Source organism: Lutjanus erythropterus, chromosome 20 (assembly GCF_056507025.1).
Source record: "Lutjanus erythropterus isolate fLutEry1 chromosome 20, fLutEry1.hap2, whole genome shotgun sequence".
Classification (NCBI taxonomy): domain Eukaryota; kingdom Metazoa; phylum Chordata; class Actinopteri; order Lutjaniformes; family Lutjanidae; genus Lutjanus; species Lutjanus erythropterus.
In genome coordinates, this window is record NC_139336.1 from 27,757,884 (window position 1) to 27,785,099 (window position 27,216).

The 27,216-nt window shown below is 39.2% G+C and overlaps 1 protein-coding gene across 7 annotated transcripts in view; it reads left to right on the top strand.

Annotated features, from left to right (window-relative positions):
- mapk10 (mitogen-activated protein kinase 10) overlaps positions 1 to 27,216 on the top strand; it is a 54,779-nt gene that overhangs the window by 15,140 nt on the left and 12,423 nt on the right. For 5 of the 7 annotated variants that reach the window (XM_084745319.1, XM_084745312.1, XM_084745313.1 and 2 more), the window contains exons 2-9: positions 3,897 to 3,968; positions 6,570 to 6,739; positions 12,902 to 13,031; positions 13,520 to 13,578; positions 14,044 to 14,182; positions 16,250 to 16,415; positions 17,344 to 17,415; positions 24,426 to 24,608. In XM_084745319.1, coding sequence (XP_084601445.1) covers positions 3,897 to 3,968; positions 6,570 to 6,739; positions 12,902 to 13,031; positions 13,520 to 13,578; positions 14,044 to 14,182; positions 16,250 to 16,415; positions 17,344 to 17,415; positions 24,426 to 24,608 — 991 coding nt within the window. Of the gene's footprint in view, positions 1 to 3,896; positions 3,995 to 6,569; positions 6,740 to 12,901; positions 13,032 to 13,519; positions 13,579 to 14,043; positions 14,183 to 16,249; positions 16,416 to 17,343; positions 17,416 to 24,425; positions 24,609 to 27,216 lie in introns of all 7 variants that reach the window. The other 2 variants (XM_084745315.1, XM_084745316.1) reach the window with 2 other exon arrangements.

A 27,216-nucleotide genomic window follows, 5' to 3' on the forward strand; every position in this document is an offset into this window, starting at 1 on the left:
TTCTTTTATCAATATTATATATGCCACTATACTGTATTAGAGTATATACAAGTAGGGTTCATGTTGGTGAAACCATACATTTGCCCTGTTGGTGGTGAGAAGTCTGTGCTGATCTGCTGAATCTGATATTATAATGCAATCCATCAGAAAATGAAAACATGCAGTTTGTTGTTTTATGGTGATACAACCTGATTATAATTTTAAATAAAGACATGTTTGTCCAGTGTTAGCGCTAACTAGCAAGCTTCGTACATTTTTCCACACAGACTGATATAATCTCTGGAGAAGACCCAGGTGGTGTTTGAGTTATTACAGTGTATGCTGCTGGAAGACAAACATTTTGACCATGTGAGAGGTTTAATATCTTATGTACACAGATGGCTACAGATTAAAGCGGCACAGATGTAGCTAGCTAGGTGTCGGGGCTTATTCAGTGTTGACCAGTTAGATTAATAACAAATATTGTGCTGGTTAATGGGGTGGCAGCGATGTTGTTCCTGTCAAACACACAGCTACGATATGAAATAACTGCAGCAGTTTAAGGGATTGCAGCTGCACAAAAATCCCATTCAGAACCTGAACATAACCGTGTGCATTATTTCTAACTCTTTAATTCATCACACCTCGCTCTCATGTTTTTATTCCAGTCCTCTTCCCTTTTGCTGTCATTTCAGTTGGTGAATGACTATCCCGATTCCTCCTGTAATTCATTGAGATTCAGTTCATAAATGCTCCACGTTTGAGGGCACAAATTGCTGTGGCATATGGCTCGTACAAACGCAGCACACTCAATAGTAGCATGCAGACAGCAGGAATGTCAGCCGCCGTTTCACTGCATGGGTCTGAAGTAAAAGGTCAGTCTAAATAGGCCAAACCAGAAATCTCACGCTTTTATGTCCCACATCTCTTTTTTAACACTGCCCTCCTCCCTTTGGATTGACCGGAGACACTAAAACCTTGGCTGTGACATTATTGGAGGACTGGTGGAGCTGAGTGACGCACGCACGTCCAGGAAAGTCCCAGATTTGCCTCCTTTCAACAGCTACTCTCGATTTTGTGAATGACGAAGACACACCAAACTATTTGGGGACATTTGTGGCAAAAATCCTTTCTGTTTTTTCCTATTAGCCGACATTAACATCTCATATAATTTTATTCAGGAGACGTGATCAGTAGCACATTGGGAGCTTCATTACCTGCAAACCAATGAAGCCAGAGTCATTGTAGATGATAGTTGCTGCAGCCTGTCTCCTGCTTAATGTGGGAGCCACTATTGTTCCGAGTTTCCTTTCCTTTTTATTCCTCCATTGTAATGTTTTAGACTGATCTGCCAGCGACAGAGCTCCAGCGTGTGCAAACGTACATATAAACCAAATTGACCCATTAGCTGCTACTTCACAGTAAAAGCCTCCAAACCTGGCCAGAAATGACCACACTAGTTTTATGCAAATGCACTGCCTGATGGTGTGAGATCTTTGAAAGCTTGCTTCATGTATGCAAGCAGTCTAAAAAAAAACCCTGTGAAACTGCATGCATTAACTGCTCAGTGCCAACTCATAACCCGAAGATCGTAGAGGTTAATTAGTGTCAGAATGATAAAATGTAAGTGTGAATACGTTGCATACAGTGTCAAAGAGGTTGACAGAAGAAATGCTTATTATTTTGGTTGTTTACTGTAAGCTACTGTTTTTATTATTCAAATGGAGTTGCACGGCTCAAATGTCATAGATTTCATTATTTAGAAAAGTAAGGACGCACAGTATACATATTAAAACTTTCTGCTTTTTAAAGGAGTAAGTCAACATTTTTGGAAATAAGTTTCAGCTTTCTTGCTGAGGATTATGGGGCTTTTCCATCTGCACTTCCGGCCGTGTCAAGTCAAACTGTGCCATGCTGATTTACATCTCTGTCACCATTTTTAACGTACCAAGCTGTTCGAATGTTGAACGCAGTCTTTAAATTTCAACCTACACCTTTTACTTTTTGTTGACTTCTGCATCGTTGTTGTACATGAATGAAATTATCTGGTATTATTTATTCCAACTGAAGCAAGTGGATCTGCAGAATGAATAGCATTAAGGTTAATTGATTTGTTAATTGAATTGAAACTTTTTAATCCCTGGATTTGGGGTGAAGTTATCACGTATTTTCAAGTTAAAATGCTTTTTTTTTTTTTTTATTTTGTCAAGTCGAGTCTAAAGTAATCAAATTTATGATGTGACTCTGGTCCACACTTCTACTAATTAACATATTTTATAGGTTGTTTAATCATGCAGTCACTTCCTGGATTCTATACCCTCTCCACATTTTACTGAAACAAGCTGTAAGGTTCTCATCTAAGTCTCAGCAAGAAAGTTAGCATGTTTCCCAAGATGTCGAACCGTCCCTTCGGGGAGATAATTCAATCAGGCCTAAAAAATATGGCTGGAGAGGAGAAGAACATTAGGCTTCTGCTTGCCAGGAAGTCATCAACAAACATATTGTCTTTCACTTCTCGACAGCACCAGATATTCAGGTCATTTTTCAACCCAATAAGTCACACCATCATCTTGAAACACAAAGACATTGGTCATCGTAGCCATGTCATATTGTGAAGAATCGATATGTTGGTCACTTCTTGTATAGAGAGGAGTGGGTGGTGCTAACTTGTTGTTTTTCTCACCTTTATTGAGAATGATGGGAACAGAGTAGAGAGAACAAAGCTGGGAAATTTTGGGGGCAGAATTCAATCCCACATCCTCAGAGGTGTGAATACAAGAACCCAAACAACTATTCAATCACTGTGCACATGTTGAATTTATTGTTATTCCTCAGAAAGACCATGATAGATTAAACTGCTCTGTTGTATGGAAGTTGTATGGATGACTTGATATGTCAAAATAATGACGTAGTACCACAAAATATTAAATTAGTATCTAAGTCTTTATTTTGAGAAACTTATGTTGAGAAAGTTTCTAATTATTTTGAGATATAAAGTCTTTATTTCGTGAAGGTTTCTCATTATAATGACTAACAAGATCTTCTTTTTTCATCACACTGACAGAAACAGATTTCTGTAATAGTGTGTTACAAGCAGGGGTGGAAGTAACTAATTACAAATACTCAAATTACTGTATTAAGTAGTTTTTTGGGGTACTTGTACTTTTATGAGTAGATTCTCAAGTATGTACTTTTAATCGTGCTTTACATTACAAGATGTAATTTTCTTAGTTACTTTTAAAATCATAATTGGGTACAGAGTATAATTTGAATTAATATCCAAACATTTTATCTGCATTTTAGTAGCCAATCAGGTGATCTGATCACAAATGGGCCAATGAAAACCAGGACATTTGGATGAAAAAGAAAACAAAATGCTGCAGCAGCACACATCTGGAGTGAGGGAAAAAATGTATTAATGGATATTTAATCAATAGACATGGCGGTAATTTGCACCTCATTTGACACTGTTTTGTCTGACGGAGACATTTGTTGAAAATGAGGGAAAAAACATGTTTTGTATTTTATAAATTATTAATGATTAATCAATCGTCAGTGTCTTGGTTCAGGAAAATGCACAAAATTTTACCTAACCCTAATTTGGAGAGGTGACTGTGACATCAACGGTTAAAAGTAACTAATACTCTGAGTAGTTGTTGCAATGAATACTTGTACTTTTTCTAACACTAGTACTTTTACTTGTAATTGAGTACTCTTTCCACTGCTGGTTGCAAGGGATAAATCTACATTCTGTGTTCAACCAGGCAGTAGAATACATGTGTGGAGGTCAGTTCATTTCCATTCATATATATGCAAGAAATTGCAGCTGTTACTGATGTCCACATCACACACACACACACACACACGCACACACACTCACTCTCTGACTGTGGCTCTCCTCTGTTTGTGTCTTGCAGGTATTTATGAGCAGACATTTCTTATATAACTGCAGCCAACCAATCCTGGATGTGAAGATAGCCTTTTGTCAGGTGTGTGTTCCTTACAGGTAAAAAAGGTACAGTATTCATTCACTACCATTTCCCCTTCATTGTTCTATATGTTGTGGTATTGTTGTGTTGTTTTTTTGTGTGTGTAAAAAGTAAGATAACAGTTTGAGTTTACAAACATGAGCAACATTTACTTAAGGATAAAGATAAAAAAAAAGGACCTTTATCCTGTTAAATTTTTAATGTGAAATGCAAAATGGCCTCCACTAGTCTAAATATCCCGCGGAAAAGATTTTTTTTCAGAGGGTGAAGAGTTTCTATCCTTGTGATGATAATTAATTTCATGCAAAGCTAAAAATAATTCAGGTAGACCTGATTTTTTTTTCATTAAGTTCAGTACTTCAAGTGTTTATCTGACAGTGGGATCTCAGCTAAAGACAAAAACAGAGAAGTGACTCCCTGACTGAAGCTTAATCGCCCGTCTCCTCTTGAGTTGTGAGCGAAAAACTCCTGTGGGGATGTTATTTCATAAAGTGTGCAGCCTATATAACGAGGGTGGCGTGGTTCGCTACAGGCTATACCACCGCAGCTCAAATTATTAAGCCGCTTTGCATGGGATGGCTGCATTACACATGCATGTGTAGCTCGAATGTTGAGTAGCCACTATAGGTACCGCTGGCTGCACAGAAAAGGCTGCAGCCCAATGCAATGAAATAATTAGATCATAGGTCTGGACGACTTAGCAGCCATGCTGGATTTAAACGTATTACATCACATATATTAATTTTTCATGCCGTTTGTGTTTTCAGACCTGTGCCCCTCAGTAATACACAGCCTTGTTTGGTCTGTGAGCTGTGTTGTAATTAGCCAGTCTCTAATTAACTGATATTTTTGCAGTGGCACCATTTGTTTGACTGCTCTGCCCAAGTAATTATAGCCTGATTATTGTGAGCACATTCATAAAAGTATAATGTGTTCAGTCGAGTTAATACAGTAAAGACATTAGTGACACTACTGTCATTATGTGGATATTATAGAGTTTAAATCTCTGCATGGAAACGATGTAAACTCAACTGTCCTGTATGTCCTGTCCTGTTTATGCTCCTTCCCAGTTTTACCTTTTAGCCCCCAGCACACACACTTTTCTTGTTTATATACTCAAATTAAATGCAGACAAGGTGTCCATAATATAGCAGCAGCTAAGAATAAAATGACTGTCGACTGGTTAACTGATTTATTGATGGTACTTAAAGGGATAGTTCAGAGGCATGACTTTACCCTGGCGTGGACCTCCACAATAGATGCATATAAGATCACACACCCCAATTTGAGACAATTTTGTCTGAAAGAATTCTCTCCAAGTAATTTTAAACAATTTTTGACTACCAGTTACCAACCTTATTTTTTTCGTTTTTGGTCCAACTCAGAAAATTTGCTGAGGACCCCTTACAACCCATGTAAAGACCCCTTTTGGTCCCCAGACCCCAGTTTGATGAGTTACTTATCTGTAGTCGGTGTATAACAGTAGATGGCGGTCGGCACACCCTAAGTTTGGAGAAGCAGCAGGAGTACTGGTGTGAACAGGATCAGCAGCAAAATGGAGTTTAGCCACCTAAAAATAAAATTGGGAATAAAATTGTGTAAGGGCAGATCAAAGGTCATAGCCTAGGCCACTACAGAAACAAGAGTGTAAAAATATTCTGTATAAAATGCAAAACAACATTGACAGCACCAGTAACAGTCATCACTAACATCCACAACTGAAATGTCTCCATGTCAATCAATGGAACAAGGCCAGTATTACATGTACTGCAGAAAGCACCAGTGCATGTCAGTCAGCCCAGTGATAACAACATCCGGTATCACTGCTCTGAATATGGCAAAATAGAAACAACTGATGGACTAATGCTAACATCATCAACAAAAGATAATAAATCAACCTTATCGTAGATGTTAAGTTAAACTGCCTTGTTGTCTGAATGCTGCACGCTAAAACATCAGAGTTCATGAGTCAAGTTCAACCAAAATAAACAATTATTTTTATTTGTTTGTGAACATTTCTTGGTGCAAGGGGTATGTTCAAAAAATCGGATATTGTAAAAAGCGATGGGGATGTGTCCCCAGCGTCCTCAGTGTAAATGACAGCTGTGGTTATTGTGTGACTTCAGTGTTTAGTTCAGGTTGGTTTGGGTTCACCAAAGTCACACAATAACATCCATAAACTAACTAACTACTAACAACCATGTTTAGTGAGGTAAAATGATTCTGGTTGATTTGGTGAGAACAGTATTTAGTTTATATAATAACTGTTTCCAGTCAGAAAAGGCTGTCAGCAAGGAAACAATCTAAATATAGTGTATACTTAAACTGATATTGATTTTTTAAGTGGGCTGTTTTAGGTGGCTAACATACATTTTTCTGCTGACCGCAGCAAAACGCTGCTCCCTACACCTCATTCCACCTCACTTAAAAAATCTGAACTATCCCTTTAATAAATAAAACCTTTTACTGTTTGTTTTTATGAACTGATACTTCCTTTCCAGCTGTTTTATGACTTGCCAGGTAAGTAAACACACAGATCATCATCATCGTCACTGACTGTGAGTTGTTTTTTTTTTTCCTGTTGTGTTTACTTCATTGCAGGGTTTTGGAAAACAAGTGGATGTGTCATATATTGCCAAACATTACAACATGAGCAAAAGCAAAGTGGACAACCAGTTCTACAGTGTGGAAGTGGGAGACTCCACCTTCACAGTTTTAAAACGTTACCAGAATTTAAAGCCCATTGGCTCTGGAGCTCAGGGAATTGTCTGGTAAGCAATCAACAGCGCATTTCTTTTATGTCCTCTTTTACATCTTATGAAGCTATTTTATTCTGTTTTTTATGCAGTATTTAATGTGCAATTATCTCATTTAGCTGTTAGTTGTTTTTTTTTCTAATTGTCTCGCAGTTTATTGCTATGGAGGATTATTAAGGGAGGAGAGTATCTGCTTATTGTTGTCATGTGAATGATGGGCTGCAAAATGTAATTTTAGGAAACTGTATGATTATAATTTCCGTGATAAATAATGGTCTAATTTGGCAAGTGGAAAGTCATATTTTCATTTCTCCTGCAAAACCAGATGTGGTTCCATTACGACGAACCAGTCATGACTCAGAAACGTGATGAAAGAGAGAGAGATCATGTCATCACAGAACACTTTTGAATGTAGAAACATTTTTATTTCTCTCAAGGATCATTTGGACATATTTTGGATTTTAATCTGGGAGAAGTTCTTTTAAAAGGGCAAATAAATTTAAATAATTCATGTTTTCTGATGTGGCTAAATGTTTATTTTCAATCAGTGATGTTTTTAGTGCAACAGAAAAACAGGGCTAGATTTTTAATTATAATTTTAAATTACAAGTCAACATCTTCATTATCACTTTGAATTTTAACAAAAAAAATAAAAGTACTAATTAGGTTTTAGCTGAACCACAAAGTGATGAGGTACTAATGTGTTTGTTTCCTCAAAACAAATTCTGGAAACCGACTGACTCCAGTTGTAAAACAAAAAACAAAAGAATCTGTTCATGTTATAATTATTTTGGTGAATTTTAATTTCAACTGAATGATGGACCTTTTTGAAGCAGAGCACCCAACTGAGAATTGCCCGTTTTCTCTTATGAACTGAAGAAATTGTGAAATTTATTTTATATTAAAGATCCCTTTGACTCAAAAATGTTTTTCCTTACGTTTTTGTCCCCTAAATTGTCTGATTTTGACTATTTTGTGCAAAGTTTGTCACTCAGATGTCTTTGCGCTTCCCTAAAATGTGAGATTCAGACGTTCCTCAGAAAGTTAGATTCAGTACATCACGGACATGAAAGCCAATCACTGTAATGCAGGAGAGAAAACCTGAAACATCTGGTGCGGACTGGACTTGTGCAGAGAGCGAGAGTTAGCATTAGCTGTGTTAGCCACCGCCAGTTACAAACTAACAAACAACATACACAAATAAAAGATGCTAACTACACTTACAACAGTTGTATGTCTGCTAGTTGCTGATTTTGGTGCACAACAGACTCCTCATCTGAGTCCGAGGCTCAAACACGTATGACTGAATCTCTCCACTGTTTCCTCTAATGCTTCCCATCTCGATGCACTCGGTCATGTCTAGAAGAGAACCTTAGATTTGCGAAACTCTCGTGGATGTGCATTTGATTCAGCAGTGATTCAGGGTTGGCGTTTGACTCAGCGATGGCAGACGTACGAGCCGCTTCTAAATATTCTCGTCTTGCCAAGTTTGAAGCACATCAGCAGTCATGCAAGAAGGACACCAATCTAATTTTGTTGTCTTTGTCTTTGTCTGAATCACCTTAAAGTGCTTTACATATTTACTCCGAACACACATCTTTTAGACTATATAGAACGACAGACAGGCGTTTCAGAGGGGAGCATGGGAACTCTCTGACCGCCCCTAAAATCTGATTGGCCACTGCAAAATTCCACTCCATTATCCTCAAGTACGATTGGCTCTCTGTCCAGTGAGAGGCGGGACTTTAGTTTAAACCAGCTGTTCAACTATTATTTATAAATGTGAACTGTTTCCTTTTGTATGCAGAATACTTTTAAGTTTTTGAAGGTTAATTTTCTTTGTTGATCATTTTACAACTTAGGATGTTGGTTGTAGTTTTCTTTATGCTGCTCACTAAAACAAACAGACACAAAAAATATATGCAACAAATAGGTGAATAGATAATAAATAAAAATAGTAAATAATAACCATGGTAGAATGCTGAGTGTAGAGGTAGAATTTATTTTTGAGGATTTATAGATTAAAGTATAGAAGCTTTATGTGACATGCATGTCAAACACAGTAATATAAAAGCTTTCATGTTAATAATTCAAGTAGAAATGGGAAGTGTAATGTGCGTATATATGCACGTGTGTGCCTGTGTGTGTGTGTGTGTGTGTTTGTGTTTACACACACATACTTCATGCCACCCCTGTGTAACGCAGTGCCCCACTTGTCCCATGCCAGTAAAAAAAAATCTGGAAACACCCGTAGTATAACGAGTTCTAGTTGTAGTCCCTTTATGCTACTCGTAAAACAAAAATTATATAAATGCATGAATAAATAAGTCATAAAAATAAACTGTTTTTTTTATGGTGGAGTGCAAGAGACTTGGGATGCACCTCCATTTAATTTTCAGTTACATTTTACTTAAAAATATTGCTTCATGTTTATTAGAGCCAAGAATCTTTTTATTTATTGATTTTTATTTTTTGAGAGCATCTTGCGAGAGTTTCACAAGTCTCACAAAACTAGGGATCCTTTCCAGACCTGATGCACTCTGCTCCTTCACCAGTCGGCCTTCTTTTTGAGTTGTTGTAACCTGTGAATGTCCCTGCTGTGGGATCAATAAAGTTGATCTCATTTTATGTTAATCACTTTTCCATACTTTCTGGAAGGGAACTTTAAAGATAATAATTGTTGCTGCTACTTCAGTTATCAGCAGAAACTGAGAAATGTTACAAACATTTATACAAATAATCACTATATTTAGTAAAGGAATCAGGATGAGCTTTTTTTTGTCATAATATTGTCATAAATGTGGAGCTCGCGTCCACTCATGGATTCACGGCAGGTTCATATCTTCTCCAGTGCTACGAGCTGATGACATATCTGTTTAGAATATGGATGAACGGGCCATAAGGGCCTAACAGGATGGGCACTTAAGTGAATCCTTAATCCGGATTGCAGAGGGAGCTCGTATTCATTGTAATTCATCTCACGGCTGCCCTGTCAGAATGCAGTGGAACCACTGCCAAGCCTCCACTTAAAGGAATGCATCTTACAGTCTTTCTCCAACAACCAAACACATCCATAACTTATATTTATGTTAATGCTGCGTCACTGTGGTGATATAGCGCACGACTCAGAGACCCTCCCTCCGACGACCCGCGTTGATGTGTTTTAGAGTCTTATATAGAGTTTGATGAATCTCTGGCTCTCAGCAGCGCTCTAAACCCCCTGCCCTCCGCTCGCCCTCCTTCATTGTCCTCCCTTTGCTTCCCATGCCCTCGGCCCTTCTCCCCTTCCGCTCCAAAGCAATTTTGTGCATTTGCAAAGGAGCTTGGACCGGCTGTAACTGCTAATGCTGGGATTGTGCCCATTTGAAGGATATTGTAGAGATGGATGGCAGGGAGACGGTGCAAATCTAATTTAACCTGCTCTGCTGTGTGCTGCTTGGCTCTGCCCACAGCTGTCATCTGGTGTCATATGGTGATGGTATTACCACAACCAAACCACATAAAACCCCCAAGACTGATATAATATCCCTCTGATTATAGAGATCAAATGGGACACACTATGGAGATAGTCTCATTTAGATGTTAACAAGCACATCAGCAACACACCATGAGATGCTGGCATGTGTATTTATGCTGGAAGAGTAGTTTTGTCACAGTATGATGATGAAATAATTACTGATTTGCTTACCATGCATGGCCTACAACCTAATCCTGAAATGGATGACATAATCACATCTGCAAAAACATCTGTTTGATTTTGCACAGGCAGTTGAATTCCTTTCCATTGACAGTCATAACCAGGGCCGCAACTAATGATTATTTTCGTTGTTGATTAATCTGTTGATACTAAAATTAATGGATTAGTTGTTTGGTCCATGTCCAGAAGATGATACCCTCAGTTTTTGCTCACAACCCAAAGATAGTCAGTTTTTCTGTCATTAAGGAGGAAGGAAACCAGGAAATATTCACATATAAGAAGCTGGAATCAAGTTTGACTTTTTTTCTCTAGAAAATTACTCAAATCGATTAATTGTTATAGCTTTGGTTACAACACAGATGCACTCACAACAACACTGTAAAAAATCAAATAGGACTTTAGTGGAATCAACTAATCTCTTCTCATTAAAGCAATGATCTCTAATATTTTGTTGGTTTTGTATTAACCACAAAATATAACTTCAAAAAATAAAGTGATCTAAATAAAATGAACATACTACTCAGTGTAACTTGGGCTGAGAAAATAATAAGTAATAATGAACAGGTGCTCATTTCATCTGATTTCACGGAGAAACAGCTGATCTTCTTCTGGATGGTCTTGTTTGCTTATGTGGATCATATAGAGGCAGAAGTATTAAACTGAAACTGTTTCATAACAAATAAAGTGTTAAAGATGAATCAAAGATTCAAGTTTATCTAAAGAAGGAAAGTAGATTATCTCAACAAAAGATTGTAGGTCAGCAAGTTTTTACATAAGAGTCTGAATCGGACTTTAAGCTCAAAAATTTAGTGGGAATTTGCATTGATTTTTTTTCTTTTACGATACTGTTATCCAAAAGCAATCAACAATGACCACAGTGAGTCACTATCCTGCTTTTCTTATGCAATCAGGAGGCTCTTGGCCGTGTAAAGCTTGAGAACATGGGAATGACAGGCGAAGCTTTGTCAGTGTTGTCGCCCACAAACATCCCAATCTGTGCACATCTCTGCCCTCATGACTTGTGTGCTCGGTCAGGATGAGCTTTCAGAAGGATCTTAGGAGGGATGAAGGCCTTAAGTAGTTTAGCTGGTCATGACATCATCTTTCACTCAGCTAGAAAAGTGATGACAGGCTCAAATCCCCATTGGATCAATGCTTTTATGAAGGCTCCTCTGTTTCCATGGTCACACACCATCCTTGGTCTGCAGTCTCCAGAGACATGACGAACCGCCGCGTATCCACAAACCCACACACGGCGTCGTCTTGATTAGGCTCGCAGCGAGCCTGAATACAGATGCCTTGAAACTCAATTTGTAGCATCTTTTAGGGATGATTTGTCAGAAAAGGCACAGTCTAAGACGTAGCTGAGACTGTGATGTGCGTGGCAGCTTTATGGCTGTTTCTTCTCGTCTAAGCACTGCTTTTCATTGAAAGCAAACATAAATCTACCCAAAGAGCCCAAATCCCAAAGGTTCTCAAGGGGTTGAGATTGTGTTGAGCCAGCAAGGAGCTCACTCAGCTGTAATGACCTCCAAAATGGGTTGAGCCACTTTGTGGACAAAGAACCATCAGTTCTCTCTCTCTGTTTCATTGCTTTGTTTGTGCGTAAAAAATTATTTTAATGCTTATTTCACACTAATAACTTGAAATGGGAGGAGTCAATGTTTGTTGTGCACTGTAGCATCTGAATGGTTTTAAGTTAAATTAAAGGAATGATTCGACATTTTGGGAAATGCGCTAATTTGCTTTCAAGCTAAAGGTTAAATGAGAAAATCAATGCCAATTTCATGCCTATACTTTAAATACAGAGGGGAGTGTACCTGTGTTCCCTGTCCTCTATGTTCCCAGCTTTCTAAGTTCCCAAGGTCGTATGTTCCCATGGTCCTTTTCCCAGCATACAATATTTCCAGCATCCTAAGTTCCCAAGGGCCTGTGTTCTTACGTTACCAGGATCCTATATAGCCAGGATCCTATTTTCCCAGTGTCTTAAGTTTCCAAGGTCCTATGTTCCTAGGTTCCTATTCCAAGCATCCGATGTTCCCAGTGTCCTAAGTTCCCAAGGTCCTATGGTTGCAGGGTCCTATGTTTCTGGTGTCTTAAGTTCCCAAGGTCCCATGTGCCAACAGTCCTATGTTCTCAGTTTGCTAGGCTCCCAAGGTCCTTTGTTCCCAGGATCCTATGTTCCCAGGGTCTTATGGTAATTATATGAATGATGAATATGGTTTTAATGTTTCTCACTTACTAACAAGACCGTACCTGTGGAGAAAAAGTTTTTCCAGATAAAATTTTGAGTTTAAAACAAAGTCATCTCACGTCTGTGTTGATGAGTCTTTGTTTGGTTGGAGATGTGAAAAATAATCCTTTTGTTTTTGCGATCAATGACTTTCAGGGTGGATTGTCACAAAGTCATGCAATCACACGCAGAATGATTCACGCAGCTATGAATACTGAATTGTTCCGCTTTTTTTTTTTTTCTGCAGTGCGGGCTATGATGCTGTCCTGGACAGAAATGTAGCCATCAAGAAGCTGAGCAGACCCTTCCAGAACCAGACCCATGCCAAGAGGGCGTACCGGGAGTTGGTGCTCATGAAATGTGTCAATCACAAAAATGTAAGTGACCCAGCTGAGGGGTAACTGAGGAGGGAAGCGATGCAGGAAGAATGAAAATGTATCTATTGTCAGAATGAGGCGTTTTTTACCCCAGTTGGTGTCTATTTTTGGTTCTCGATAAATCCCTTCGCTACAAAACGGAGAGGAGCGACTGCAATGTTGTGACCGTGCTAAATTCCATGCCTCCAGAAATGTACCGAACTGGCAGGAGAGTGAAACAGAGAGCACTTCAAGGCATGAATGTAATCTCCAGTGCCGCAGTTTGTCCTCTTTTCTTCTTCTATTCTATCTCTTTTTTCCTCCCGTCCACATTTATCCGCGGTCTTTTGTTCCAACTCACTTCTTGTTCGGTTTACTTTGTCTCTCACTCGGCGGTGTCCTTCATCAGGGTCATTACCGACTCGTCTCCTTGTCACTTGCTGTAGCTCAGATTTTCAGTGTATACGTCGCTGCTATATGTTGACCCTCTCCATGCTCTTCTCTTTCAGATTATCAGTTTATTAAATGTCTTCACACCACAGAAATCATTAGAGGAATTCCAGGATGTGTGAGTATAGCGAACCGTTTCTTTGCATAATTACATTTCCATTAAGAAATTTAATTTAGCTCTTGTAAGGGGCGAAGAAGGGCTACTTATTTTCATTTAATCTGATACGACAAAAGATTGGGGACTGATTTTATTATGCACAGTGTGCTCCATCACACCTGCAGCCGTGAGAACACAACCGCTGCAGTGTAGTGAGTGAAAGTACTGTAGGTGTAATCTGAGGCTGCTGGATGTATCCTGTTCTCATACTGAATGATGAATGAGACCGTGTTCACGTTTAGAACAAACTCATAAGGGGGATTCATGTGTCTTTGTGGCAGTTTTCATTTTTTTTCAGTCAGAAATTGTAGAAGGGCTGCTGTTTGTGACCCTCTTACTAGTATTTAAATGATTTTAGTGGACAACTAAGTCATCAAATGCCACCTGTCAACCTCTCACAAATCAGTAAAACCTTTTTTCTTTCAGGTACCTAGTGATGGAGCTGATGGATGCCAACTTGTGCCAGGTGATTCAGATGGAGCTTGACCACGAGAGAATGTCCTACCTGCTCTACCAGATGCTGTGTGGTATCAAACATCTGCACTCAGCCGGCATTATTCACAGGGTAGGAAAGCAAGCCGCCTGAGTTTTCTTGTTTAGACTGAAATTAATATGGTTTGGGTTGTGTGGTTTCATATATATTTTGTGATAACAGTTTCAGTTAACAATTTATTTGGATCAAAAACTTGGACTTGGGTCATTCCTATACAAATGTTGTTTATGAAATAAAATAATAAATAGTCATTTGTATTTTTTTTTACATGACAATAAATGGTATAGATTTTAAAACGACAGTAATTCTTTTTTTTGTTTTTATTTACTTTACTCCCATGATACTTTGCCGTATGGTAGCCCATCTGGCTGCGTGAGAGTGGCATTGAAATCATGACAGGAAACAGAAAGTCTCCTCAAAACTTATGACAATCTGCTATAAATGAGCCAATGAAATGCAGCAGCAAAACTTTGTGTTCCTCACACCACCATGTGTAGTCTACTCAAACTACGTCTGGTAGTGATGGAGACAGATGGGGAAAGAAACCTGTGGTTCGAGCTCGGTCACGTAATGCTCCCGGAGCGGGCTGTTGGCGAAGGAAAAATAAAAAAATCTGCCCGCTGCATGACTTTATATTTATGTAATATATATACAAATGTCAGTTAGATAGTCATCTGCATGAGAAATAAAGAAAAACTAAACAATTCTGTTCAATCATCTGCTCACAATGATCGATTTGACCCGGACAGAGGTGACCACAGTGAGAGGTTTCCCCTGTATAACATGAGTAGACTTCCTGTAAACCTTGAGATCACCTTGGTCACCCATTTGGCGACAAAGGCACCCAGGTGGCACGGAGGAAACACTGTAATGACCAGGGTTTAATCCCCGGCGCGTCCAGCTGGCTTCGCTGGCTGCCCCAGCCAACACCGTTGGCAGCGTTCACGGGGCGGGAAGCCTGTGAGGGATCACTGCGCCAGCAGATTTCACTGACTGGCTGGAGGACCTACACAAAGGAAAATAGGATCTAGGGGATATAGCATGTGTTACTTCTTCCCAGTGACGCTCCTTGCTGGCAGGTCAGTTGAAGGAGGCAAATGGCCTTTTAAACCCACCCCTGGTCAACAGTGAGAGCTGCCACAGTGCACAGGAGAATGAATCTTAATATATGTATATATATATATATATATATATATATATATATATATATATATATATATATATATATATATAAGTTATTGCTTCCAGTTGCACTAATTACAGTTTAAGGTCATTCTGATTAAAATTCAGATTTAACTAAGACATGTTGAAGTGTTTGACATTTTGGGAAGTATGTTCATTTGCTTTACAGCAGAGAGTTAAAAGTCTGTGTGGTGAATACTGTGTTTAGTCACAGGCAGCAGTCCATAAGCTGGAAACACAGAGAAACAGCGAGCCAAAGTGAAGCCTAAAAATAGCCCTGCACACACACCCCGGTGAAATGTTGTTTTTATACCTTCGGCTTCCCATAAACCCTCGTTTGAGAAATTTAGGGGAAGCTCTAAAATATTGTAATTTTTGGTCCCATTGTTTTTTTTCTGTATATATTTTTTTTATTTTCCTGCATAAAGGTCATAATAAAGTATTTGTCAACATGCATGTTTATTTGTGCATTAGATAATTTGTGTCTAATAAACCATGAGATGCACTCCATGCGTTACATTTGAGCAAATGTCTTCTAGTTAATAAATTTTCCATAATGAGTGAAAAACAAACTCATATAAAATGTATGGGTACAAACACTTTTTCTGTTTCTTTATTGTCCCAGGCCAAATATTCTCTGTACTAACCATAAAGTATTGATAGTATATTTTTGCATATCAGCTGGTGCAGGTCAGGTATGCAGGTTCATACCCACAGTGCCCTCACACACAAGCCACAGTGCTAATCAAACACTGTTTCCCCTGTTTCAGCTTTGTGCTAAGCTAAAGCTAACAATATAGTATTTAGCAGTCACTGCAGAGTGGTATTCTCATCTAACAGTTGGTAAAAAATAAGTATATCCTTTAAAGAGTCTGTCAGTTGAAACCTGACAAGAGAAAAGAAGGTTGTAAATTACCTAAAAACACAGTTTCTCATGCCAGTCTTTCCCGCCTCCAGGACCTCAAACCAAGCAATATAGTGGTGAAATCAGACTGCACCCTGAAGATCCTGGACTTCGGTCTGGCTAGGACTGCAGGCACCAGCTTCATGATGACCCCGTACGTGGTGACTAGATACTACAGAGCCCCAGAGGTGATCCTGGGCATGGGATACAAAGAGAACGGTGAGAACTCACGATAATCAAATAACGCATGGATCAAATTCATATTCGATATTTAAAGGAAAACACCGGAGTCTTTGTTTTACTCTCTGCTCACAGAGACTGCTTGGTGTGCATATGTGTAGTATAGAGTTCACTGGAGCTATTTTCAGTTTTCCCCAAACTGCACACTTACTTTCTTCTATTTTCTGGCAGTAGGGTGAAACTAAAGTTATTACGGACTAGGAGCCAACATCTACCTGCAGTCAAACTTGTGAAGCAACTGCAATACAAAGTCATTTTAAGAAGTGAATTACATTAAAGCAGCAGTACGTCTATGTGAGCTGTATGTAATGTATTTTTAAAACCAGTGGGACTCGATGACTTTACCTGCAGTAAAACCTGCAGTAGAACAGGCAGAAGCAGCTTCCGACTGCAGGAGGACATGCGACTGTCTTCTCTTCTGCGTTGAAAAACAAGGGAAAAAAAGCAATTACCCAGGCGTTATCCATTAATGATTCCAAATGAAAGTATCACTGTATTATCTGTTGCATGAGCTGTAGTGAACTGAAGTGTTGGAGGTATGAGTCACTGATTAAAAAGCCCCCAGAACATCAGACATGTGATTGACTGCCAGCCTTAGAGTTATGACTCATTAGCCATATTCCTCCCATGGATGGGAGCCTGGTGGCTCAGAGGCTTTGAATTTCCTGCTGCTAGTTAGTCTTTCTGACGCTCTGCTTTTCTCTGCTTCAGCTCTTCTTCTGCTCTCTTTCTGTATCTGTAATTCATTCCACTTTATCTCCGTGTAACATGCTCCTCGCTAATTATGTCTCCCTCCCTGAATAACAGCAAGTTTCTAATCGCCGTTGCTTCTTCTCGCAGAAAGCTTGATGTATCTAACACTAACCTTTGCCTTCCTCTTTTCTTTTGCTCACCTCTATGCGTGCAGTGGATATTTGGTCGGTGGGGTGCATTATGGGAGAAATGGTGCGCCACAAAATCCTCTTCCCCGGTCGGGACTGTATCCTTGCTAACACCCATCTGATGGTAACACTGTTTTTGTTTATAGGTTTATGTCTGCTGCAAATAATGAGGAATGGATTTAAAAAAAAAATCAATCTTTCTTTGTCTTAAATGCCACCATCCATGCTGGGTTTCAAGTGTCTGACTCAAGATTGATTCAACTGCCTTTTAAAACACTCTTAGAGTCAAGCGTTTGACGAGTTTAGAATTAATGAAACAGCAGCTGCAGGCATCTGGTCTATTATTCCTTTAAAATAATAATAAAAATAACCATAAATGACGCAATAAATAGATACATATACTATTAAATGCACCAAAATAATATTAAAAATAAATGGAAATATTAATTAATTTATAAAATGCAAAAGAAATTGATAGTTTTTCTCTTATTTACTTTTGTATTAAGTATTTATGTATATGTTCAGAGAGAAATTACTTTTTGGGTAAGATAGCAAAACCATAACCCTAAAAAGTTGTTTATTAACCTCATCTTTGCTTTAACTCCAAGCTTAAAGATACAGAAAAGCTCACGCCTAATTGTAAGTTCTACATTTTTTTTTTGTAAGCATCGATTTACGTAGCTACACTTAGATTTTTGCTCGTTGTGCTGCTTGGCAGGGCTGCAACCGCGACTTGACCTCCCTGCAGATTTTCAAATGACTTTTAGCAGGAGAATGGCAGAGGCATCATTCATCCTATCACAAGTCAGTGTAGCATCAAAATGATTTTGAAGCTGTTATTTTAGATTTTAGAATTGTTACATAATGTTGCTTTAAAAATGTAAAAGTTTAATATTTACAGTTCTATCAATAACGCACCTCTCATGTGGTATTTTGGTCATTTTTTGCTTTAATTCCATCACTTTATATTTTTTTTTAGTTACATTTAACCTATTTTGAATATGACTCTGTACCTGGCCAGATGTTCTCTGTATGTTACCGAGGTGAACTAAACCACACTCACATCTGGCTGTCTTTATAACACACATCCATATAAATGCAAACTGATGTTCTTTTAACACTTTTGGTATAACCTGAAATAACAGCATAAGCGTCATAAATGTTCAGCTAAATATGTCTGGATCTGAAGCTTCATTCTGTCTCAGATATTGGCAAACGGAGGTTCTGTCTCTGTCCCCGTCTCTGATTATTGGAGTGTGTGTTATTTAGAGTGTTTCTGGAGATGCTACCTGGTGTGCTCTCTCGCTGTGAGGGGGCTGTAATTGCATCCACAAGATGACTTCTTTCAGTGGGATGGATTTGGATAAACAGTCTTCATGCTGAGCTCGTGCACATGTGTGAACACGTGAGGTACATCTCGCCATCTGAGGGTGCCCACACATGTGAGTCAGACGTAGTTATTAAGCCTCCAGTGAATAATGATGAATGATTAATTTATTAATTTTCAGCGTCTGTCAATACAGCAGCTTAGTTGAACTCACCTAGCAGTGTGAGGAAAGTTCAAAGGTTAAAACTGAAGACTGTTTACATGTTAAGTTAAAAAAAAAAGAGACATTTGGCAGGATGAGAAAATGTTAAATTTTAAGCTAAAGATCATTTTTATGTTAAAGGATAAGCCTCCTTTATGTTTTTCTTATTGTCAAATCTTCCCATGAAAACACCAGAACAATGAATGAATCCCTCTATTAAGTACTATTGTCTGTGTAGCCAAAGCTTGATATAGCCATTTCCTCAATACCATGGAAAACAATTCAAAACTAGTTTTTTTGAGACAACATGCTGCCAAATCCTGGGACATAAACCCCCAACGAATGCACTATTTTCCCTGTACGTAGGGCTGTTATGGTGACAGAATTTCCCCTGTGATTATCCAGGTTGGCTTAACAGCTCAACTGCAATGCAGTGTTGGCGTCATTCTTTTGCTTATTATTGTAAATTACTTCATTTACATATTATTGTGTGGTAACGATAAGTGTATGGTTATATATGACCTCACTGCCCAGTGGCCAGATTTATGGTGCGAGCAGGCTAGCTGCCATGTGCTAGTCAAAGTTCAACAACACTGCAAATGAGTTTCTGCAGTTTGACCATTTCTTTCTCACAAGCAGCGATACCGTTAACATTGGGACATGTCTAACAAGTAAATTTACATACAGCAGCAACACAGAAACACACACCGGTGACGAGGATCACAGAGCAGAACCGGCCACATACTGTGCAACGGAGCTAATGCAGCTAGCACTGCGGTCTAAAGCTCCTGAAAAAGTGGCGGCATCCAAACTGCTGCTCTCATTATTTAGTTAAAATGAGGTTCAACGTTACACAGTTTCTCTCGACTGTCCCTCAATATTACAACATTAGGCGGTTTGGGTCTTTTCGTGGCGTTTTATGACAATAACAAAAATGTTAAATATCACCAGGCTCATGCTTTAAAGTACAGATGAGAAAGCATTTTGTAGTATGTAGTGGGCATGTCATACCCTAACGTAGCATGCTCTTGCTAGCTAGCTAACAAACGAATCTTAGCTCTGTGCTGCTAAAAGTTGAAGATTGATTGGTGGGTGGATGTCATGATATTATTTGTTGAAATTTGCTGATTAAAGCCTACATAAGAACACATCATATTTTGTTTTAGAGGAAGAAAACATTATTGCATTTTGTTATAAAAATACAAAGAAATTTAATATTTTTTTGGCATATTTTGTTAAATAGCTGCATCATTTCACAGGGAGTAAAATCTAAAGGGGTTAAAAATGCATTTTCAGCAGATCTTGACTGAAAAATTATTGTTTTACCGTAAGTTGTTTTTTTTAAGCAGTGAGAGACACAATACCAGTGTGTCTGCTGGTGCTTGTGACTGGTGCTCATGTCTGTACATCCTTGATCATGCAGTCCCTGAAAGATTAACTACAAAACCCCTGCAACGAGCTCTGCACTATCTCTGTCCCTCAGTCTCTGAAATTCTTATCATCTAACACTCCTCCATCCTTTCTCACTGTAGATCAATGAACTGTAGTCATGCACACTTTTGTTAATCTGCTGCTTATAGATCAGTTCTGTACCGGTACCCCGTTGCTGCTGACCTTAATTTACTTCATAGACTTTTCGACCTGCGGTATTGACCTGGCTGAAGTTATCTGCACCTTGCTGAGTGTCTGTCAGATGATGATATAGAACAGCGGTCTGTCTGCACAGGTCACAGCACAGTGAGCCTCAGGGTGACTGGCTGTTCGATGACCATTAACTACAGCAGCGTGTTAAATAAGTGGCTTTGGAGTGATGGCAAGGGAATTAGAGGTGTGGCTTACATGTGTATGTGCATGAATATAGGCAGTGGGATGCAGTTAGCGTTACTTAATTTTAGTAATGTATTACACCGTCTTGTTTGTTATTAATTTATGAAGTGCCAAGTCAAAGTTAAGAGTGTCTTTAGCTTCAGTAAAGTGGTCGGGGTTTAGTTACGAGAGGGATTTGAATCAAATCCCATACATTGATTGCTTAAAGCAGGCGTGACTTAGAAGATACAGCATGACACAGAGCTGGAGAGGACTGTTGGCCTCCACACTAACCTCCCTCACCCACATTGTTAGGAGAATGAAATGAATAAATTAGCAAAAACATAGATATAATGTTTTTGCCAGCTGAAATCCAAGCACACACCTCCTACTAAGATTTTGCTCTGCTTGCTATCATGCTAGCTACCCACAAGCTAACAGCCAAGTAACAGGCATGGAAGAGATGTCTGGTCCCCACAGGTGATATGCATCACTTAATTTTCTACCACAAAGGTATAAAAGCAAATTTGAAAAAATAAAAAAACGGTCGGTGCAGAAGATTTATTAGCAAAGTCAGTTAAAACAAGACTTACAAATTGGTCGGGCAGGCAACCAGACTGAGCAGAGTCCAGGGAGGGCAAACAAGTCCAACAAGTGCAGTCCAAAATCCAAAATCCATAAAAATGAGTCCAAAAAAACCACGGCAAAGATCCAGAATAACACTGGGAAACACTGGGAGACATGAGGGAAACACACACACACACATACACACACTAAGGAAGGTTAATCAGGGCCAGGTGAAAGTAATCAGAAATCAAAAGAGGTGAGTAAAAGATGGGAAGTAAAGCAACAGAAAGACCAGGAAACACTAAACTAAAACCCAGAAACATGACAGTAATGTGCTTTTAAAGGTTAGCTTCTTAAGCAAATCATCTTTCATGCTTAAGTGATTATTCATTTAGTGTATAAATGTAAAAAAAAAAAAAAAAAAAAAAACGTGAAAAATGCTCATGACAATTTCCCAGAGCCCAAAATGACGTCTTCAAATTGCTTCAAGAGTCAAAAACCCAAAGACTCTTCACTTACCATCCTAAATTACAAGAAAAGCAGCAAATCCTCACATTTAAGAATCTGAAATCAGCGAACGTTTGACGGTTCTGCCTGGAAAATGACTGAAACCATTTACTGATAATCAAAATGGTCAGCAACAAATTTTCTTTCGACTGACTAATCGATTAATTGACGAATCATTCTGTAGAGGTGATGCATCTCATGAATTAGGATCTTACTCTCTTCCCATTGGCTCGTTTGATGGGATAAATTTATCATGTGACCTCCCCTGAGTTCACGATGACTCATTGAATATTTTTTTATGTTTTGCAGGGAAAAAAAAGAGGATTTTGACAAATATTTAACACGACAAATGAACAATCAACACGATTACAGCTTCAAAAATGTATTCATATAGAATGTACTTATATTTATGTTTAAGTCATTTAGTGGGTAGAAGGATGAAATGCTTTTTGATAGATGTTGGTAATGCGGGTGTGTGTGTTTGCTTGTGCATGTGCCTGTGTGTGACCCCAGTGGACATGTGGTCAGTGGGCTGCATCTTTGGAGAGGTGATAAGAGGGACAGTGCTGTTCCCCGGGACTGACCGTATCCTTCTGACCTCACTCTGTTTCACCTGAACATCACAGACACCCCACAGCGTGTTCTCCAGAGCAGCGGCGTTCAGGTGTGTGATGCCCTGTTTCCAGACATGAATAACTCCAAACACAGTTTGCACACATCATGCATTTTGGCACAGACGCGCTGTGGAAAAACACCTCTAGCTGTCTGAGCGAATCAAACAACTTGCCAGAGAGCCATGGATAAGAACCTTAGTGGATGAAAAAAAAAAAAAAATCGTCTCACTGAGCACTGTGTGGATCATGGCCAATGTGCAATGGAGACAAAAAGGAGGTGGAAGTGTGCCGTTCCAGCAAGATGAAGTAATGGGGATCTCTGGCGGCTCTGGCAGCTAACTGCCTCAACTGGCAGCTTCTGTGAGAACGAGGGGAGGGGAGAGTTTGTGGAGGGGTGAGAGAGGAAATATTTAATCATCTATACAAGCTGACACACCCCAAAAACCATAAACACACCCACTTACACATGCTACATGTCTCTTGTTAATTAAAAACTCATATGTTCTCATCCCAGGGAGCCAAAAAAATAACCACAAAACTGGACGCAGTTTTTGAGGAAAATGAGTGCAATAGAGGGATGACAACCTTAAAGCGCCCCTCCGCTCAAAAATATGTTTCTTCTTGTTCCTACAGTTGAATGTTTGAGTTTCACTGTACAGAACGTGTGTTTGACACTAGAAGGATATTTTCACTTCATCTGCTGAAAGTGGAAAAATCATCTGTGCTCACTGAAAATCTGATTTTAAGGGGCAGGCCTACGTACATGATTTGTGACATCACAACTACTTCGGAAGTCAAATTCAATCAAATCTGCAACTCATACAAGTGTGATGTAGAAACCTGAAGCTGCCAGTGCACATCAGAGTCCTGCGTGGATCCAGCTTTGCAAACCCGCGCCCGCCTGCATCTGCAAAGCTGAGAACCAGAGCCAACCCATTATCCACAGTTATCTCTGTTTTAAATGAGCACGCTGTTGTCAAAAGCTGATACTTTTCGACACTTTTTACAAGCGGCAAAGTCGCTGATAACTTGACTTAAACTGTGATGATGATTTGTCTGCAGTTGGTTTCCTCCACTGGCTATTTTAACCTTCATGTCATCCATTTTAGCTAGCAGCTAGCTTACATCAAACAGTGACATTTCATTATTTGGCAGGATGTGGGGTCAAAGTTTATATGGTAATTTTTCACAATAAAATCCCGCAGGCTTACTAGACTTGATGTTACTGTATTAGCGGATTTAAATGTCAAAAATAATCATTTCTGATTTCTCCAGGGGAAGAAACATATTACAATATTGTGTGTGTTATATTATTATTCTCACCTTCTGTGTGCTTGCAGTTAGTTCATTTGTACCCTTGTCCATCTATAAATATGTTTTTTAAAGTTTAATATAGTTTTTAAAGTTACCCAACTTTTTGGTCAGTTACCCTGTGGCTACCTGACCTGGTGCAGGACTGTAGTGCACAAACACTGAGAATGGGCTTTACAGCAAACTAGGAGACGTCTTGTATCCAGCGGGCAGCTTAAGAAAATGACTATATTTGCATATTCATTCATTTTTAATGAGCTAGAAGAAGTCGATGCCTGTTTAAGGATTTTAAAGTGGAAATTATACATTTTATTGCTGAAAAAACTTATCAGACATAATTGTTCCAAGCAGACTATTGAGCAGACTGTCTATGCATACATTTACACACATTTAAATAAAAAAGCTGCATTAACAGATCATAACAGGGTTTTAGCAGATATTGGCAAAGTATTGATCAGGTGCATTTTAAGGCACATAACTCTTAAAATGATCTTATTTTACTTAATGAAACTAGAGGTTGTGTCGTCATTTCTCGTGGATGCTTCTTTTTGAGGTAACTTGATGAGACTTGGTGATGATACCTTTTAGCAGTCCACTTGTATTTTTGGTGATGATACTTTAGTCAAACCAATCAGGAACAAAAGAATCAAAAGATATCTGTTTTTCGTTGTCCCAAATGCACGTAATATATGTGTCGGAGTAGTCCTGTACCTGAGAGGACACTGAGGCGTACAGGATGCTGTGTGTTTCCCTTAATCCTCACCACCGCACCAGACATCGACCAGTGGAACAAGGTGATCGAGCAGCTGGGTACACCTTCACCAGAGTTCATGAAGAAGCTCCAGCCCACAGTGAGGAACTACGTCGAGAACCGGCCAAAGTACGCAGGCCTCACCTTCCCCAAACTCTTCCCCGACTGCCTTTTCCCTGCTGACTCTGAGCACAACAAACTCAAAGGTGAGAAGTCGGGCTGTTTTTTAGCCGTGTTGTGCATCGTCCACTGTATGTGTCCTCCATTTTATTGATTGACTATTCGAATTTAAAACCTTTGCACGTCTGTGACAGTCACACATACTAATATCCATGTGGTGTGATTTTGTAGAGCTCTGCGGTTTTTCCTGCATGATTTCACAAATTCATAATTACCTGCACCATTATATCACTCACAGGATGTCTTCTGATGCCAACGTCTTTGTTAACTACAGAAGCAATGAAACATAAGGTGTATAAATCTATGGTTTATCTCTCATGTAGGAAATAATTTACACAAAAGATAATCATGTGAGAGATAAAATGTTTTGGCAGGGAAACATAACTGGTTACTGGGGAGAAGCTGTTAAAATAATGTCGTCTATAAATCAGAACTATGATGTCTGTCTATTAAATGTTTCAATGAATTATATAGCCCGTCTTGTAGGGGTGTTAACTACCTCACATTGCATGTTTCATCGCACAACACATTGATTAAATGTTCCCAGAGCTATTGGATGGATCGCTATGAAATGAAACATGAAACAGAAACCCTTGTACCCTAACATACCCAAAATGGACCCAAAATGCAGACTCAGAAGGCAGAGTTATGCAGTTCAAAAATACTACGCAGGTACAAAGATAACGAAGTTCACATTGGCCTCAGGTTTGCTGTACTTTGTGACATTTCACCCCAAAATCAAAAGCACTGTGATGCAGTTTAGTGTTGGAACAATTTTCTTTCTACCGAACTGCACCGGCCAACCGTATCAGCAGAAGGAAGCGTGCATGTACTCAAGGACAAGAGGCTCGTGTTTGTGACGTTGCAGGATGTAGCATTAATGGCGTCCCCCTTATCTGAGCTGTAACGTTAGCGCCGCTGAGCTAGCTTGCGTTCAATCATATTTGAGAGAAGGCAGACGTCTCTAAAGCTGATATCGCCAAAACCTGGCAACTGACACCAAAATAATCTAGATGAATAAATAGCACGACAGGCCAGAGGGAAAAGAAAGAGATAATGGGGTGAACTGTCCCTTTAATTTTCCACTCAGTCATCAAGTCTGAATTGTAAATTGACCAATACTTTGGTTTAAAAATAATGACATCATTAGCCTCAGATGTACTATGTGTTTAATGCTAATTAGCAAATGTTAACATGCTAACACCCTAAACTAAGATGGTAAACATGGAAAGCTTTAGGCCTGTTAAACATCATGTTAGCTACTTGTGAGCATGCTAATTTTAGCATTTAGCTCACAGCATTATATTAGCTGTGGACTCCTGGTCTTGTTTATTTCATATAGCAGAGGTTTTCAAAGTGGGAGGCTGGGTTCCTTAGAGGGGCTCCAAACAGTTTCAGGGGAGGCTCAGTGAATGAAAGTGAAAAAATATTACATCAGTTATCAAAAGGAGATCACATAGAATAACTTCAATGTGTGTGATTTGGTTAAACAAATCAGAGATGCAGGATTGGGGAATTTTACTGTTTTCCCCCTTTACCAGAGCGAGAAATGCCTTAGGACTTTTTTTATTTGTTTGATGTAGACTGAAGTCAAACAGCAATTTTAGACTATCTTGACTGAATTGGTGAGTGTCTATAGGATCATATAACATGATCCTGATCCCGTAGACATTCAGGACACACAAGTAAACTAAGGGTTATTGAGGGGGCACCTTTTTTCCAAGCTTTGTCTGAAGGGAGGCTCACAGTCTCAGACTTTAAAAACCTCTGATATAAAGGCAAAGCAACGTTTCAGCAACAAGGTATTTAAAGTGATTTACATAAAACATAAAAAAGCATCAAGACAAAGTGTAAAGGGAACATAAAAGCAATATAAAAAGACATTTCAACACAATTAAAATAGTTAAATAGAAATAAGTTTGCAGTTTTCTGGGAGATTGTTGCAGATACGTGGTGCACAAAAACTGAATTCTGCCTCTCCGTGTTTCGTTTTGGCTTTGAAAGGAGACCTGTTCCAGACGACCTGCGAGGTCTGGATGGTTCATAACGTAGCAGCAGATCAGAAATGTATTTTGGCCCTCAGTGCTTTATACAGTGTACTTTTTTTTTGAACCCTATTCTGTGAGCCTTGGTGAATTTAATCTCTTCTTATGCAGAAGGATAACCAAGACATCAGTTATTTCCATCTGTCTCAGTTGAGAGCTGCAATCTCTCATCCCAGCGTTTTTTTAAAAAAAGGGGAAATTCCCTCCAATGAGATATAGCTCCTCCATCAAAGCTCCTGTCTGCTAAAATTCTCATGATTGGCTTTTGTGTTCCGGCTGCCTCCCGCTGTGACTGACAGCGTTAAAGGAAATGCACCCAGAGAGAGAGAAAGAGAGAGACGGAGAAAGTGGGAAGGGTGTGAGGCCGGGTTGAAGTGCTCCTGTTTTGTATGTTTTGTTCTGTCACAGGTAGGAACTGAGGAAGACATCCTCTGGGCTTTGGTCTTTTTGAACTGCAGGGGGACGAGGCAGGCAGAGAGCGCTGTAGGATGAAGAGAAGGGAAGATAAGGAGCGAGGAAAGGTGCAAGGAGAGTGATAGAGGAGTCATCTTACAGATCTACCATCCTTTTGTTATTGACGTGCCGATGC